General features: G+C 38.5%; 2 protein-coding genes across 2 annotated transcripts in view; one reads left to right on the plus strand and one right to left on the minus strand.

Annotated features, from left to right (window-relative positions):
- Window positions 1-10410, plus strand: part of MTBP (MDM2 binding protein) — a gene marked incomplete at its 5' end in the record, with an annotated part of 30272 nt that extends 19862 nt beyond the window's left edge. Inside the window, 5 exons of the mRNA XM_082479843.1 lie at window positions 2796-3062; window positions 4311-4557; window positions 6489-6602; window positions 8353-8418; window positions 9935-10410. Of these exons, the coding sequence (XP_082335969.1) occupies window positions 2796-3062; window positions 4311-4557; window positions 6489-6602; window positions 8353-8418; window positions 9935-9970 (730 nt within the window). The 3' untranslated portion in view covers window positions 9971-10410. The remainder of the gene's footprint in view (window positions 1-2795; window positions 3063-4310; window positions 4558-6488; window positions 6603-8352; window positions 8419-9934) is intronic.
- Window positions 10411-14346: 3936 nt separating this feature from the next.
- The window catches only part of SNTB1 (syntrophin beta 1), a gene marked incomplete at its 5' end in the record, with an annotated part of 117166 nt that continues 113847 nt past the window's right edge, over window positions 14347-17665 (minus strand). The window contains one exon of the mRNA XM_082479991.1: window positions 14347-17168. Coding sequence (XP_082336117.1) covers window positions 17076-17168 — 93 coding nt within the window. The 3' untranslated portion in view covers window positions 14347-17075. The remainder of the gene's footprint in view (window positions 17169-17665) is intronic.

The following is a 17665-nucleotide window of genomic DNA, read 5'->3' on the forward strand; positions in this document are numbered from 1 at the left end:
CACCATATATATTAAGAAATGCAGTGGATACCAAGCATAGGTAGTTTGGTCTTCATGCAAATTTCTGTCGCCTCTTAAAATCACATTTTCAGATTATCAGTATGTGACTAATGATACTGCTGGTATGTTTTTCTCCTAGCAACTGCACAAATAGTTTGGTTAAGCCTACGTTTGGTATCTGGTAGCTTTAGCCACGTTCTGTAGGGAAGTGAAGCACTCATTCTGTCTGTTCAGCTGTCTGTTTCTTCTGTTTCTTCTCTTTTTCTAAGTGGTAACTCATGAGCCTGTTTAGCCTTTTTAGATTTGCAACAAAAGGCACAGAGAGGCAACTGGGTAGGTAGGAGAAATGCAGATTTGTCCTCCCAGGTATGGGAAGAAAGCACTTGGCCTTTTTCTGTTGGTATGTGGTAGCTTGCTGACCTGCCTGACCTCAGCAGGGAGTGTGCATGGGGATTCAAATTAGGCACAGCACAGATCATGCTGCCTCTTCCATAGCAAAATATGACAGATAGAGAACACAGGGAGGCATGGATGTTGTGAAGAGGAGGGGAGACCCTGGCATATTAATGTTACAAGGGGAATGTGCCAGCAATAAGGGAGGGAAGCAGTAGGGTGAGGTGGTAGAAACTAGTGTGAAAGGGAGGAACCTAGAGCCTATACAACCAGAATATATTGATTCAAGAGTATCATAGGAAGCATATGGTCTTTTGGAGCAGATGTGTTTTGTACCATACAGTTGTGATTGCAGTTCCCATCTGCATAGCTGATGTATTTATATTTGGAAGTAAAGTCTTGTCAACAAAACCAGGAGTCGCAGTTATGATTAAATCAAATTTCTGATGTAATGAACCTGTGCCAAACACTTGGATCCTGTGTTGCAAAGAGAAAGTAATTGCCGTTAAAGCGGAGTGCGTAAAATGGCAATTTAACTTATAAAGATAAAAACATTTTTATCTTTGTAGGGGATGTGATTACTCAGGGGACTGAGAATATAAATAAGGAAAATTAAATACCTTGAAATTTGTAAATTAAGAGAACTTTGTCTTATCAGATAATGAATTTATTTCTAGTGGAAAGTCTCGCTCAGCTGTAGAAATGAATTCAGTGGTCTGCTGTGTAGAAAAGTGAATTTCTCCCTGAATATGAAAATACACTGAAGAAAGTGGAAAAATTGAATCTAGCAATTTAACATAACTCCGTGTTAAGAGATAAAGGTAAAGAATATGTCTAGAGTTCCTAAGACTAGGAAACATTGCTAAGTAGTTTGGAGGGTGGGCTGAGAGATAACTCACATGGTTCAGAATGCTTGTTAAGAAAAGGAAGGAATAATATTGAATAATAGTGTTGTATTTCCCTGCAATAGAGGTAATGTAAGTTACTGGTATTGGTCTCTTGCAAGGTATCTTGGGAATCATTTAAACAAGAGAAAAGTTAGTTAAGATGCATTTCCTATTGTTGTAATCTCATGAGTAAGTTTCACTGAGTTAGCACTGTTCATCTGTTCTCGTTTAGCTCCACCATATTTAATACAGTTTCTTCTTTTAATTTGGTTCATTAAACCACTTACTCTTTGTAATCGGTAGGAAGCTGGGAGGCTTGTGCTTTTTCAGTGATGCTTCTGTATTTTTAGCATTTAACAAATGTGACTGTCTCATATAGCAGTGCTTATCTCTGAAAAAGCTAAAGGTTGCATTTCCAAAGAGTGCAGTTAGCAAAGAATCTATACTAAATAGCATTTAAAACATTTACCGTGCCCTGTCTTCCTCATAGTTACACTCAATTAATACAATCTCACAGCAACCTAGGTTTTGGCACAACCTGGCTTTTCCTAAAATTATGTCAGTATCATTGCATTTTGGGATTCCTGAAGCACTGGTAACTTGTAAATTACATATATTGCACTTTAGGGTGTTTTCTTCAGGCATTTCTTGTGTGATTTTCTTATGGCATATGCACTAGAGAAATCTTGGGTTGGTGGGTTGTTTCATTTGGTTGGGTTTTTTGACTAGGAAAGTCGCATTCTCCCAGGAAGAAACGGAGGTATATTGCATGATCATATTACCATATTAGAGTGTATCATTTTATATATAATAACCTGATATTTTCTGGATTTCAAAATTTTGGTGGATGCTTGCAAGGTCTGAGGTCTGAAGATGCTCTCTCCACCGTGGTGTGCTGGGTTCATCATGTATTTGAGTTCAGAGCTGTCCTCATTGCTGTTTTACTGGAATTTCACACTGGTTAGCATGATAACAGGGGTAACATCTGTTAAGTACGGACTGAATTAATTGAAGACATCCCTGCTCCTTGCAGGGAGGTTGGACTAGATGACTTTTAAAGGTTCCTTCCAACCCATTCTATTCTATGATTCTATGAATATGAAAACCAGTAAAATCTAAAATAGAGAGACTGATGATGCAAATATAATACAGAGCTGATTGTAAGGATCAAAAAATCCATTGTCAGCATCCTAATCGGTCACTTCCTGTTCAAGGAAAAAATTCTGCTAATGTCCATGGAAATCTTATTTGTAATACCACAGGGTAAAGATTTACAAATAGTACACGATTCAGCTTCTTTGTTGGAGTTAGACTTAAATATAGCTAAATCCATCAGGCATGTGTTAATTTACTGGACTGTTTTAAGGTATCTTTCAGAACGATACACCAGTCCAAACAAAAACCATTTTGGAGATTATATGATAGTCAAAAGGTTAAGTTGTTCTGAGTTTGTTTTTGTTCTGATTGTAATAAAACAAGATACTTTCACAGACTTCTCACCAATTTCAATTTTAGATATTGTCTAGATAACAGAAGAGCCGTAGAGAGAGATGTGGGATATGCTGAACTTCAAACTCGTCTTATTCGCTATGAAACTCAGACTACTTGCACCAAAGAATGCTGCCCTGTGCCATTTGTTTTGAGCCCTCTCCCATCTCCTGCAGTCTTGTCAGAGCCTGGAAGTGTCCCTGATGGAGAGTCTTTACAAAGTGAATTCAAAACAGAGGCATCAAGACTAAAGTGCAGATCAAAAGACTTGGAATGCTTTTATCCCAAGAAAAGGTAATGCACTGAATAAAATAAAACTTTAGCATGAAATATTTCTAGTAGTTTCTTGTGAAATGCATCTTTTCTTTCATCTGGAAATGTTTTTAGTGAAGCTATGTAGACAAATATTCTAATTGTTTAATCCTCTTCTGTAGGTTCAGTTCTTTTCTCAGGTGTGACTTCTCATTGATAGTATTAGATTAATCAAAACCATGCAGCACAGGCACCTTTTATTTAAGATATTTGGGATTGTATCTTGCAAAGTCTCAAGCTCCTTTGAAAAGATGACAGCCTCATCTAGGACTGAAGCTGTCAGTGCTGTAGCAGTACAAATGAACAACTAAAGATTTAGAAAGCCAAGCTCTGTACAAACAGAATAATTGAATTCCTAATCCAAAGGACTGCTGGTATAAGATGACCTACCAAAATTCAAACTTATCGTCAGCCTTGTTTATTAAAGTCTTTTCTGGAAGCCTAGTTTTTAAGATTTTCCTTTGTACCTTGTCCTCACTCTGAAGATGCAAACTCTTTGCATCAATAAAAATTTAACTGCTACATAACACTACTTCTGAATTCACTTTTTACTGTTATACTTCACTTCATCCTTCTTTTCAGTTTGATACCCATTGCAATCTGATCACAGTAAAACTTGAACAGAGGTTTTAGGAATATCCGTATCTTTTGCAGCTTGCTGAATAGTTAGAAAAGAAGATTTGATTGTACTTAGCACTTCTTCAGTTTGAGTTTCAGAATTACAAACGCTCTTATAGTTGAAGGATCAAGCATTACAATGTTCCAGTAGAATTGTAACGCCCAACTTCCTATATTTAGAGGAGCAGTGGCATTCCTGTAGGGCCAAAATAAATTAGATAGTTTCAAGAAGGTTTGTCTTATCCTGAGACTGGAGGCCAGCAAATTTTGCTCTTCCTCACTATCTAGATGAAGTGTCCATATGCAAAACTACCCCTTCTTCCAAAGAGTTTTTTTCTTGGTTATCTTGTTTCTTCAGTTCGTTTCTGGACATTTTTAATCAGACATGCAGTGAGTCTATGTATCAGAGACCAAATCAGTCAGTAAAGTGTTCTAATACAAAAAGTGTTACATATTAGAATCCTGTCTGCTGTTTTCAGATGCTGTTTGCAAAAATGTACAGTACTTAATACTCTCAGCAGCAACCTCTATAGCAGAAGCAAAGGCACCAAAAGAGTCAGTACAAAATAAAAAAACTTTATCTCTTTTTTTTTTTTTTTTTTTTCTTTTCAGGCTAGCCAAATCTGACAGTACAGATTCCCTCCTCTCTCAGGCAAGCGGAAGTAGTGGGAGTCACCATACAGTTGCTGTAACTAGGAAGCGCTCTGAAAGATCAGTTTCTTTAGCTTCGATGCCATTGAAACAGCCTGCTCAACCCCACAAAGTAACCACTAAGGTTGGCTCAGCAAGTCACATTAGTGCAACCGAATCTGAGACTTCAAAGCCAGCTAAGGAATCGAGATCCCAGAAACATACAAGGGTAAAAGTCTACGTTGTTTGCTTAGTTAAAAAGCGTCTGCTTAGCTTCTTTCCATGTGACTTAATTCTTTTATTTTTTAACTCAAAGTTAACTGTCTTAATTTCTATTTGTAATTACTAAGCTTCGTTCTGTTCACTTGTGTAAGTGAATCCTGAAAGCACTGAGGAGAGTGCTGCAGAAGCAAGGAATGAAAAAGTATGTAAGGAGTATTCTATCATGCCCAGGGAATTAAGGCTGAGACAGATAACAACTAGAAGTAAAAAAGGTGGGAATGGATAACAATGAATAAGAGTTATGAAATGTAGAAAATTAATACAAAACCTAAAAGCACTAAAGAAATATTTATGCTGGAAGGGTGTCTTAGTTTCAGCTAGGGTAGAGTCAAAACCATTGTGGAATAACAGACTATTCTGAGAATAAAAAGATATTCCAGTAGTTGTACAAGTCCATTAATTAAGATAACATTGAAATACTTTGATGGAATAATGTTTAATTAATAGCTGATGTATTAGAAACACCACTTTTAAAATACAGTACAAAAAACTTTCTGGCTTGGTGATGCTTATTTTAAATTAATCCCAGGGTGCTAGAAAGGACATTGCATGAATGTTGATGTCATACTATCAAAGGCATGTTGGGATGACCCAAGTAACCATAAATTGGTGTGATTTATTCAGACATTCAGCAAAGCTTCAACATCTCTGATATAAAGAATCATAGAATGTTTTAGGTTGGAAGCAACCTTAAAGATCATCTAGTTCCAACCCTCCTACCATGGGCAGGGACACCTTCCACTAGACTAGGTTGCTCAAAGCTCCATCCAACCTGGCCTGGAACACCTCCAGGGATGGAGCTTCCACAGCTTCCCTGGGCAACCTGTTCCAGTGCCTCACCACCCTCAGAGTAAAAAATTTCTTCCTCATATCCATTCTAAATCTACCCTCTTCCAGTTTGAAGCCATTACCCCTTGTCCTATCACTACATGCCCTTGTAAACAGTCCCTCTCCAGCTTTATTATAGGCACCCTTCAGATACTGGAAAGCTGCTATAAGGTCTCCCTGGAGCCTTCTCTTCTCCAGGCAGAAAAACCCCAACTCTCTCAGCCTGTCTTCGTAGGAGAGGTGCTCCAGCCCTCTGATCGTCTTCATGGCCCTACTCTGGACCTGCTCCAACAGGTCCACATCCTTCTTATGTTGGGGGCTCCAGAGCTGGATGCAATATTCCAGGTTCAGGTCTTACCAGAGCAGAGTAGAGGGGCAGAATCACCTCCCTCCACCTGCTGGCCATGCTTCTTTTGACCCAGCCCAGGATGAGGTTGGCCTTCTGGGCTGCAGGCGCACATTGCTGGCTCATGTTGAGCTTCTCATCAACCAACACCCCCAAGTCCTCCTCCTCAGGGCTGCTCTCCATCCATTCTCCGCCCAGCCTGTATTTGTGCTTGGGATTGCCCCGGCCCACATGCAGGTCCTTGTACTTGGCCTTGTTGAACTTCATGAAGAATATCAGAATAAATTTTCCCGTCTGACTGTAGTGTCTGATTTTTTTAATTATTTTTTTAATATGGGCTTGTGAAACAAGAGAATATGAATATAAAGAAAAGTTTTTTATTTATATATATAGTATTTTGGAGAAGAGAAAACCTGAGCCATTATCAGTTTCTTTCTGTCTTCCAAGCCCCATATGAATATTCACTGATTCTTTGCATTGCTTTGACATTTAAGCATTTCCTCAATTTTTGAGATGAAGGAAATGGAAATAGGTTGTTAAATAATTATTCCCAAATTTAGTCATTGGTTTGACAGCATTTGGCCAATGGATTAAAGACAGAGGCAAGATCAAAAAAGATCAGGTGGTGGGTTTTGTTTTTGTTTTTTTTTTTCCCTTCCCCTGGACAATTTTTCATGCTGGTAATTGTTTCTGTTGTTTCCAAGATGCTGAAGGAGGTGGTTGCTAAGACTCTTCAAATACATGGAATTGCAGAGGATCACAAGTGCTTTGCATCATGCAGCCAGCGTCTATTTGAGATATCAAAGTTCTACTTAAAGGTAACTAGAAGACCTGCTCTTACAGTTGCTTGTTCTTAGTTAAGTGAATCCATTCCTGAATAAAACTTGAGATGGACTGTGGGATATTCAGACTTGATTAAGCTAATATTTCCAAATGGTGTGTTAGTGTGTAGAGTATGTGGATAAACCTTTGGAATTGTCAAATGCAGAACCTAGTTTTACAGTATATTTTGGTGGTTGTTTAATTGTTTTTAAACCTTATAAAGCAGTAGTCTTTTATGTGAGATATCATGTTAAAGCAATGGTCTGTTAGGAAAGGTCATGCTTATGCCATACGTCCTTAGCTGTTGTAGTTATCTCCCAGCCATAGCTGTGGCCGCTCAGCTTCTCCCTTCTTCTGAGGCTATCGGCTCAATAGGTAGCTTACACAACTGACTCAGAAATTCTAGTTCCCTGAAATGCTCACAGAAGTCCTTGTAAATGTATTGTCAATGTGCACAAGTCTCTAACGCACGTTGACTGGCAGCACCGTGTAGAATTGCATCAACCTAATTTTTAGGAGGAGATGAGAATTCTTTCCACAATACCTAGAAGACTTTGTGAGTCAATGCTTGAGCCCATGTTACCTAGTCTGGGTACAAAATCAAGTTAAATTACAGTACAGGGTGTTTAAAAGCTATTGCTCGCAAGCTGCGTTGCTGTTTCTGTTCATTTGCATGCATTTGGCCTACCGCTATTTGTGAACTAACTCAGTGTAGTCAACTTCAGTAAAGGTGATTTAAGCTAAATGAAGTTGCAATTGAAGAGGGCTGAATGCTTACACAGACAATTAGAACATCTTGCTGATGAGAACCAATGTCTTAAATAATTAGAACACAGTTATGCAGTCATTCTGTAAGCACTCCCAAAATCTCCCTGAAATATGCCCTGAAGGAAGATCTTCTAATCCAAAATCAGAAAGAGCTGTGCATAGGGATGAGTGAGTAGGGAAAATCAGATGGGTTCATGGTGCCATTCCAAGTAGAAGAGCAAAAGGAAGAGTACTGCAGCGATCCTGTCCTTCAGAAAACTGATCTAAAGGGAGGTGTAGCAGGATTTTGTTGTCCCAAACTATCATGAAGCCCCAAGTCTATGGGAGCCCTTTAAATCCTTTTCTGTGCTGCATGCTTCAGAAGCATGGTATCATAGGTATCATTTTCCTTTGGAGACAAGCAGTAAATGAATTTCCTTAGTTTTTCTTTCTCTTTAGGCAAAGTTACGTGCTTGCTTTGTTTAAGAGAGTGGACTAGGTTGGGCTACTGGGACTGCAAAACACGCAAGCCGTTCTAGGCTTTTCCTTTCTTGCATTGATTTTCTCTCTTCATATCCTCTTCTCTGTTTGCCAGAACTCTGTGTTCAATCTAAGTGCACAGTTGATTTCCATGTTTATATAGAAATAAGGTTTCAATCAACACTGTAAGAACTTTGGATATCATTTAAGAAAAAAAAAAAAAAAACACATTCCTTTTCTGGAAGCGTGTGGAAGGTTAGAAAAAGTGTGGCTCAATCACACACTGGAGTACTAGGTTTGGATTGCTGGAGGGAAAGCTGCAGCCCATTGGAATAGATTTGGATTATTTCATTTAAAAACAAAACAAAAAAAAACTCAAAACAGGTCAAATAATTCTTCTGTGGTTCTGAACAAGGTGATAAAAGATAACATCCCCCCTTGTTATTAGGGCTCTTATACTCCAAATTCAAGTGAGCATATAGGTTTGCTGATTTCTGTGGCTTTGTGTTTCATATTTAGGATCTTAAAACTTCTAGAGGACTTCTTGATGAAATGAAGAAAACAGCAAACAACAATGCTAAACAGGTAAGACCATTTGTTTATTTGTTTGTGTAACTTGTGAAGGATATATGTAGCTGTGGCACGTTGCCTTTAGGATGGTTTGATCCATAGCTTTAAGAGATGCGGAGATACATTTCTTTGGCTGTGGGTCTCGTTTCACTCTGAACTCACAAAAACTTTCTCTCAATCAGTAGTCCCGTGGTAAAATTTCCTGTTGCAGATATTCAGGTTTTAGATGGTATTCTAGTTATAGCTGCCAATATGATGTGCCACAGTGAGAAATGGAAATGACGGCAATAAATGTTTCTACATCACTAGGGGGAAAAAAAAAAAGCAGAGATGTGATTTTTCTTCATTTGAGAGAAGCCTGGATCACTAGGGAATTCTTCTTTCCTTCTGTTGAAGAAAATAACGTTTCTTTTCAAAGGTTAGGAAGCAATAAATGGATCTATAAAAAGAAATAAATTTCTTAAAAGAAGCAATGAAAATTAGTAATTTTAAGCTTGGGAATAACTGGAACCATGAGGGTTATCAGATGACCTTATTTGTGTATAAGGTGGGACTTTGGTGAACAGTAGCACAGAACAAATGACAGGATTAAATACTCCTGTTCTCCAGAAATTAAGTAACTCTGATTTAAATTCTGAAAAACATGCTGAATTGACTCCATGATTTAAAGAACCTCAAGTATCATGCACGTTTACAGTACAGTTTTCAATTAAATGGAAGGGTTTGAACTGGGGTAGTTATATAAGAAACCCCGAACTCTTAAGGAAATCTGCTACTCACAGAATTTATTCTATGTGAGCAGTATTCTGTACTGCATTCTCTTGTGAATTGCTTCTTACAGATCATAAGGTTTCAAAAACTACATGGGTTGTGATGTTTGGTGTAGGACTGGGATACTGTCCTTATACGCTGTTTCTCACCACCGTCTTTGTCTGGGGAGGTCAGTTGGTAGTTTTATGTTTTTTTGCTGTTGGCAAAAGAGGTATTAAAATTGGGCAAGCTGGCCACCTCTTCCTGTATTAGAGAATACTTTGAAACTACATTATAAAAAATGTAATCACCCAGGACTAGTCAGTGGTCTGAACAACTACCCTATTTGGGAAACAGCAGTAATAATGGTGGTAGATACAGCAGTGCACAAATTATCCTTTATTCTTTCTGCTAAGGCTTTGGGAATTTTTTGTGCTGGAAACAGTAGCTGTCTAGCATTGCGTATGCACCTTGTTGCTGGTACGTGGTGAGAGTGGGGTGAGGTAGGTCAAATCAGGGGATCTAAAATTGCCTTTTTATAAAGACAAGGCATTCTGTAAAATTAAATGCAGTTCTTGGGTTAACGCTGTATCCTCTTAATTTGTTAACAACTGTCTCTGCTTTTGAATGGATTACTTTTAAGTCCTGTTCAGTAAACACCACACAGGTGGTGATAAAAGTGGTGATAAAGAAAGAGTTGATAAAATGTATGAGATGTTCTTAAGCTGCTTTCAAGAACTGGAGTTATGTAAATTGTTTATTTTCTCATTTATTTTCCCAGGTGATTGAATGGGTTTTGGAGAAGACTGGCAAGTAGAGGTACTGAACGGCCGCTAGAAACTGCAGAGACTGAGCACTTCCCATTGTAGGAAAAACATTATACTGCCTAACGTGTGCACACACAGGTCTAAACTCCAGAAGGACTCTGGTCAGTGTAATTATATAGACTCAATTCTCAAGCACGGTAGTGTGTTTTGAAACTTTTTATACTGAAGGTTTTAATTTTTTTAAAAATTCGAATGAAAAAAGTTTTATTTTATATGCATATTTATTGTGTTTCATTGTTAAAAGGAATATAGCTTGACTTGGTTTGATAAAGCTTTGTATGTTTTTCAACCAGTGTATTTGTTTTTTATGTGAATAAAAACCCCACCAGATTTAATTTTAATAACAAAATTACTTTGTTTTTCCTTTTTGTGTGAAAACCTCTCTTCTATTTATTACTACTTGCTGTTACATAAACAGCTGTTTACAGCGTCGACCGTTGACATTTCATAGAATAACTAAGAACAGATCCTATTCTGCAGGTGAAAGCAAAGATAATTAGAATTAGAGTCACAATTATCTCTGTGTTGTAGTATAAGAGGAAAAAAAAAAAAGCATGTCTTTTGAAACTTGATGCAAGGTCCCATTAAAGAAAGGATCATTGTTTTACAAGCTGAATTTCTGGTATAATGTCATGTGTACTCTTTGTAACACGCCTTAGAAACAATTCATTACAGAGTTCTGAGATGTCTTTTCACAGAGGAGGAGAAAATGAAAACAATAGCAGTAATGATGATTGTGAGAGCTGTGAACAAGCTGACATGCTATGATGAAATGTAATGGAAAGAAGAATTTCTACCTGAGTTGCAAGCCCAGTAAAATACTAAATTCACCCTCTGTTTGCTTAAGTCTCGGGTGTGTGCCTGGCTTGTACTAGTGTAATTATTCAAATTAGTATTACGTTGAGATGACGAGTTCCTACCAAAACAAATACATTTTACAGATTTCAGTGTAAGGATTTCCTATTCATCGTATTAACTAACATGATTAAAATTGATAGAGATGCAGTGTTACTGTTTGCTATATTCTTCTGGAAGGAAAATGGATTAAGCAATACTAATATAAATGAAATTTCATATTCTGGAAAAGTAATTGAACTAAACCATGTGTAGGTTAGACTTAATACTGTAAAATCTACTCATTCACTCAAGAGCCCGCCTGATTTTGTGACATTTATTCTTTGCTTAATTCTATTTTGTATAGAGCCAAGCCCTAAGGAGGTTTTTCGTGTCTAACAGGATCTTGCATTTAACTCTTCTGTTCCCCTGTTCCAATGTGTATTGTTCTCCTGAACTCTTCAAGACCTTTTATCTGTGGGCACGTACTTGTTTTAGCTGCACTCTGAGCAGCATTAGTAAGTGCATGCACAAAATTGTTCCAATGTATTAATTACTGTATATGGCTCACATTTCTCTGCATTCAAGACAGAAGTTTTAATCTTCCTTAACAATAATTAAGGAAGATTCCTTCCTTATTAATATCCAATTAATATTGGATAAAGAATGTCTCCATTTCCAAATAGAGAGAGAAAAGCTTTGTTATAATCTCCTATCTTAAGCCTGAATACTGATGCTATTATTGTCAAAATACTAAAGCAAGCCACTGAAAGTTTCATTTCCTGCTTAATTTTGAGTGGTTTTATATACTTGTAACTACCAAAAAAATGTACAAAATATGCGTAAGTTGATAAGCAAAAGTACAGGAAGTATATTTGGTAAAATAGTTGCTGCTTGCTGCTATGTTTCAAGAAAGTAATTAATAATCTTTAACTGGCTTTCTTAATGAAAAACTATCTGTGTTAATCTGTAGAAGGGCTTCTATAAAAAGGTGCTTTTTAAAGTTATTTTTTGTTTTGTCATTCCTCCCTTACCTCTCTATGGGGTCCATAGTGAGCCCTGGAGTTAGATACTATCTTTCTTACTTCATGAGCAAATAGAACCCAATGGTTATTGTTTTAATTAATTCTGTAGACTCAAAGGCTGGCCTGAAATAATAAGCAGGAAAGCAGTTAGGGAAACAAGCATTTTGAGGTATTGTTTGTTTGCATGATTCCCAGTGCTGAACTAATACAGTGCTGCCCATGTTTCATTTGCTCTTAGTTATGATGTTGTGGGTTTTAGGGTAAGTCATAGCTAGTTTCTTAGCATGGCTTAATAACGCTGTGCCCCACTTGAGCTGTGATAACTGTCCTTGTGGTTGCTCTTAACCTAGAAAAAGCATGCAAAATAATTTGACCGGACAGTGCTAAACCAAATTATCTTACATCTGTCGTAGCTCAAAAACCCCAGAGTCCCCACAGCTCAGCTAACATGTTGTAACTTTAGAATGTAACATCACTCTTTGCCTCTGAACTTCAAATTATTTTCTTTTTTGTGGCTGGTGAACCCCAAATCCCGTCTGCCCTATGCATGCTTTGCCATAGAAGATTTGGGTGCTTGCTTGCACATTTTTGCAAGTCAGGATATCAGCCATATTCACCAATATACATTTATGGTCTAACCATAATCTGCGTTATGCTCTTATACAAGATTGGGGTAAGACAGCACTTGATGTGGTTGTGATTACTTGGTGAGATAATTATTCTAGTATCACAGCAATTGCATGATCAGTATCACTGGGCTACAACATAACGTAACTCGGGTAAAAATGCATTTCCAAATTCACAAACTCTCCAAGTCTCCTTTGGGATTTGTTTTCTAATGCCTCTGATTATTTACACAAGCACAGAAATTCTGATGAAGAAAACAAACTGAAAAGATAATCCAATGTGGAAAAAGTAGCTGGTATGTTCACAGGAGGTTATCTCTGTTCATTAAATATTTAATGGTTTTAAATGGTCATGCTTTTAAACTAAACTTTTGCCCTGGTTAATCTAGGGGTTCACTTATATCAAGCAGGCTGTTTCTCGAGATTTTGCTCTTTAAAATGAAAGTCACCACTGAATTCAAAATTGTCCATTTTAGATACAGTTCCCTATTACTTTATATTAATAGTATATACAGTAATTGTGTGTCTATAGTAATATATAACGTATACTACAGTAATGTATACTTACATTAGCCCCAGTAAACAGCTAGTTGTAAACCTGCCAGTTTGACTCGTGAAAAATAAGATAAATTTACAAATCAACGACAGTATATCAGTCTGGAGCACATCATTTGTTTAGGCTCCAATTCTGCTTCCACTGAAACCAAAGAAGTTCCAATATTAACTTGTGGGTAAGAGGACAGTGAGAAGTCTTGCAGATGGAACTCAGATCAACCTCTACTTCAAATCAGCTGTGCTTCCGAAGGCAAAGAGCTGGATGGAGTGTGCTCCCATGTCCTGTGGGAAGAAGGAATAAGTACCTTCTGCAGAAAGCACTTGTTTCATTTTTTGGAAAGGACCAATTCTCATGATGTTTGTCGTAGCGATTTACTTGGTAGTGCATAAAGAGTTGTGTTCTGGTTTATAAAATACCTTAAGAGAGATGCGAGTTCCATTTAAAGAGCAGGACTCTTAGGAAACACCAGTGTGCTTCCCTGAACACAATCCAATCGGCTTTATTTTCTTTTTATCTATTTTTTTTTTAGCAAACACCTTATATCACATTTTTCCAGTAACATATATGTTCCAATATGTATCCAAGTCTTTCTCAGGGTGAAGCTGCTATACAGACTTTCTGATCAGACCGTTCAATTTACAGGCAGTATTTTGTGAAAAGAATGAAACTCTAGAATACCGCTTTTTAGGATTTCTATGAGGCTGCTCTGCCATACCTTGGGTCAGACTGAAAGAACAGACTTAAAATCCTGCAGTTGGCTTTTCTATTTGGGCCACTAAGTTAAGAATTAAAGTAGAAGGGAAGAAAAATGTCCTTTTTTCCATAACCGTTCATAAGAACTAAGCAAGTCACATGTTGGCCTCACTCCTTGAATGTGGAAGCTTGAGCAGAAGTTTCTGTTCTTTTTTTTTTTATGACTTCTGTAACTGCCCAGTTAAATATAAACAACAGAGAAAGCTTTGTAACTTCAGCAGGTGAGCCCGAAAGACCTTGCCAAAAACATCCTTTTTGCCTTCCAGTAAACGTCAGCGGCAAAAAATAAATGCTGCGTGAGTCTGCTTTCAGCCTGGCATCAACTGCGCCGCTGCCGCGTGAACACCGAGCTTACCTAAGAGAAAGCACTGATGTCCTGTTCACAGATCATTAATACTTTGTTTGTTTAAAAATTTTTAGAAGTCATTCCATCAAAATGATGAATAGTCCTCTCAAGTAACTGAATTCTTGCAGAATGACTGAGATTTAAAAGGTAGTTTCCCCAGCCCCAAACCAAAGGACAGCCTTCCGAACAGCTTGTGTGGGTACAAAGTAAGCTCACCTCACAAAAATCCAATAAATGACTTTATTAAATATATTCTTTTCGTCTAAAATATAAATATTCACTGTACTCTTATAAATGTGGAGTAGGTTCGTATTTCATTTGCCTATCCCATCCAAATATGAATCAGTCCAAAATCTGAAAATGAAGAAATAGCATCTGTAATTATTTTTTTCTATAAATATATATAATACGAATTTTCTTTGCAAACTGTTTAGTTATTCACTTATACTTCATATAGTACTGAGCACCTTAGATTACATATTGTTTCATTTAATTGTTGGTACTAATATAGGAATTTGTCATATTTACAATGCACATACATGTTAGGTATAACATTCCAGTGATTTGTAAGTGTTAAAGGACTAAGGAAATAGTGCAGTATAGTTTACGTATGTATTTAACCTACCCCACAGTATGCAAGTTACCACTTTAACCTCTGGAACTTTTATAGGAGCGTGCATCCAGATTTTTAAGTTATATTTTGGAACAGCAATAAAAGTGTCCTGAATCGCTTTTTAGAACCTTCACACGACGTTTTATTTGATGATGTGATGTGAGTTCATGCTCGGCGCCCCAGTCCCCCAGTGTACCGACTGCCCTCAGCTTCTCAGATGTTCTCCTAGAAGCTTCCAAGCCAAAGGAGAGCCAAGGAACTGCCAGAGAGTTACGTGAAGAGCAGTGGTCGCTAGATCAGAAATATCCATGTGGGAATTTCTGGTAAGTTATGTAACCTGTTACCTCTCACCTTGTGAATTTACAAGAGGAATTAATTTTTAATTGCAAGTACCGTGACAGTAAAAACAAAGTTCACAGCGAGGCGAATCCCCTCCCAGGCTTGCTTTTGACTGGTGAGGTGCTGGGAGTGGGGCTGCTCTTCCAAATGGCAATTTAGCCCTTGTTCTTCAATGATTATTTTCTGTATTTGCAAATTCAGCCCATCATCTTAATTTTTTAATTAGCTCGATGATTAAGATACCTATGGAAACCACCACGAACTAATTCCTATGCTGTGAATAAACAGCATGACTTATGCTAACTCTCAAGACTTAGCTTAAAAACAACATGGAACCAAACTGTGTTCTTAATTTTCCTCTTTGCCGGCCAAGTGATGCTAAGTTGAAACTTATGTGCTTTCTCAAGAATAAAAGAAGTGTTGTAATACGACAAGTGAACTTCCACAAACTTTGGATTTATTACTTCCTGTACAGGTGCTGTCCTTCAAAGTGTGATTTCAGGGCAAAACTCTAAAAGCAAACAAAACCCCACCCCTATACGAAGCAGTTCTCTTTACAAAGTACGAGCAACATAAATGCCATCCCTGGTCTGCTGCTTTCTGTTCCCACCTGACCAAATTCAGCCAATTTAGTAGTTCCAGGTGCGAGCTGCGGGTCTGGTCTCTGATGGTGAAGGTCGGCCTTCCTGCCTCCTGCCTGCTTAGTGCCCAGCGTAACTGTGAACAAGGCTGAAACTCGGGGATTTCCGTGTTTTGACTTAAAACAGCCGGTTGTGGTGCAAAACAGGAACTAGTAAGTTACGGGTATGGAGGTGAACATCTTACATTTCGCCAGCAAGGAATAAATCTGCACTTGCCACGTCATGCTCGGAGGAGCAGTTCCTTCCATATTAAGGCTTTTCTGGCAGTGCAGCTTGTGTTCCTGCACCCTTGTGTTTCCTCACTGTTGTGGAGCTCCTTGAATAACTTTTCTGATCTAACCTAGAAAAATCCCCCAAAATCAACTCTTCCTCCTTCCCCACATTTGTTCTTCTGTGAAGACCACACAACCAGCCTGGTCAGAGCTGAGGGGGTGACACAGCAGCGGCAGGAGGACAGGAAGCTCAGCATAGCTTTCTGTTGGAAAACTGCTGTGGAAATGTGCTGGCAGAAGCTTAGGTTGTGCTTCAACATGGATTCAGGTATCTTTTACCTGAGCTGGGGATCCCCGGTAGCTGAAACTCATTAAGCCATTCTGGGAAGTCACTATAAAAATAGATCCTGTGTGTTCATTAACAAAGGACGCTCCTAACTATGCCCCCCTAACAGCCAGCGCTCAATACATCACTACAGCTGGTCTTGCTTTGCGTCCATCGCTAGGAATGTATCTAAGATGTCTTCAGCATTTAATTTGAAGTGCCCCTCGGCAGGGACCCTCCAGCTGTTGACTGACCACAGCTGTATTGCTTCAGAGCACCTGACTCAAAGGTGCGTATTTGCGTGCTCTGCTGGGTATTCACGCAACAGGTTCTGATGGTGCCCCAAAAGAAAAATCTCTTCTGCAAGTGCTGCACAGGTTAGCACAGAAGAAATATTTTACTTTTGGGTGGTGGGACAGTCTTGTTTGGAGAACTTCTACTCAACCAACCTTGAGCTTGCATCACAACCAACACCCGCTCTTGTCTGCTTAGCCCTTTACTTATTCTATATAAACAAGTACATTGAAATAGGCACAATTTATGATTCTGAAACATTTACATGTGTGGTACTACAAGCTTTTGCTGTCTTATATGGGATTTTTAAATCCCATTATTTACAATGAAATCCACCGTTTTCCTTGTCATGCCACCTCTTTAGCTGATCAAAATGAAACCTGGGCCTTGGAAGACTGCAGAAATGACCCTGGCCCAGTACTGAACCCCAAACCGGTGTATGCTGCGAGCTGGTACGGGTTGCTGCTGTTGACTGTACTTCAGATTAGCATGGTGACTCCGTCATTCTTCAAAGAAATAGATGTATCCCACTTAGGCCACCAAGCCAAGTCTTGTAATCTTTGCCGACAGGAAGGAATGAATGATGAACACAATTGGTTTTGGACAGGAATGAAGGTCCAGTTGCTGAAAGTACAGAAAGAAATCCAGTTGAGAACGATTAGGTTAGATTACAGCTCAAATCAGCAATCATTTACGGAGTACTTGATTTGCTGCCTGGTATTTTCAACAGACTTCTATTAATAACAACCCTTTATTACAACATATTGTCTTTTCTTTGCATACAGCTGCAAATATTTAAGTTACTAAAAAGTAAGTAATAAGCATCTTGAGAGCAGACAAGATCCTGGTGCCTCTGGGCTTGCATCCACCTGGGTAAGCAGCAGAAAACTGAGCCAGGTGCTGCAAACAGTTTTCCAAGAGGTTCGATCTCGCCATCTTTTCGGGCTCTGTTTCTGACCAGAACTGCTGTGTGCAATACCCAATGCATCTGTTGTTGGTCAGTGCGGAAGGCAGGATACTGCACCTTCAGCTGACGCCGCGCGGTTGCTCCTCTGTTCACAGAGGTGGCAGCGAGACGGAACGGAGACTTCTTTCCATAGTCACGGTTCAGATAATCTCAC

Source organism: Vanellus vanellus, assembly GCF_965231255.1.
Source record: "Vanellus vanellus genome assembly, chromosome: 2".
In the NCBI taxonomy this organism is placed as follows: Eukaryota; Metazoa; Chordata; class Aves; order Charadriiformes; family Charadriidae; genus Vanellus; species Vanellus vanellus.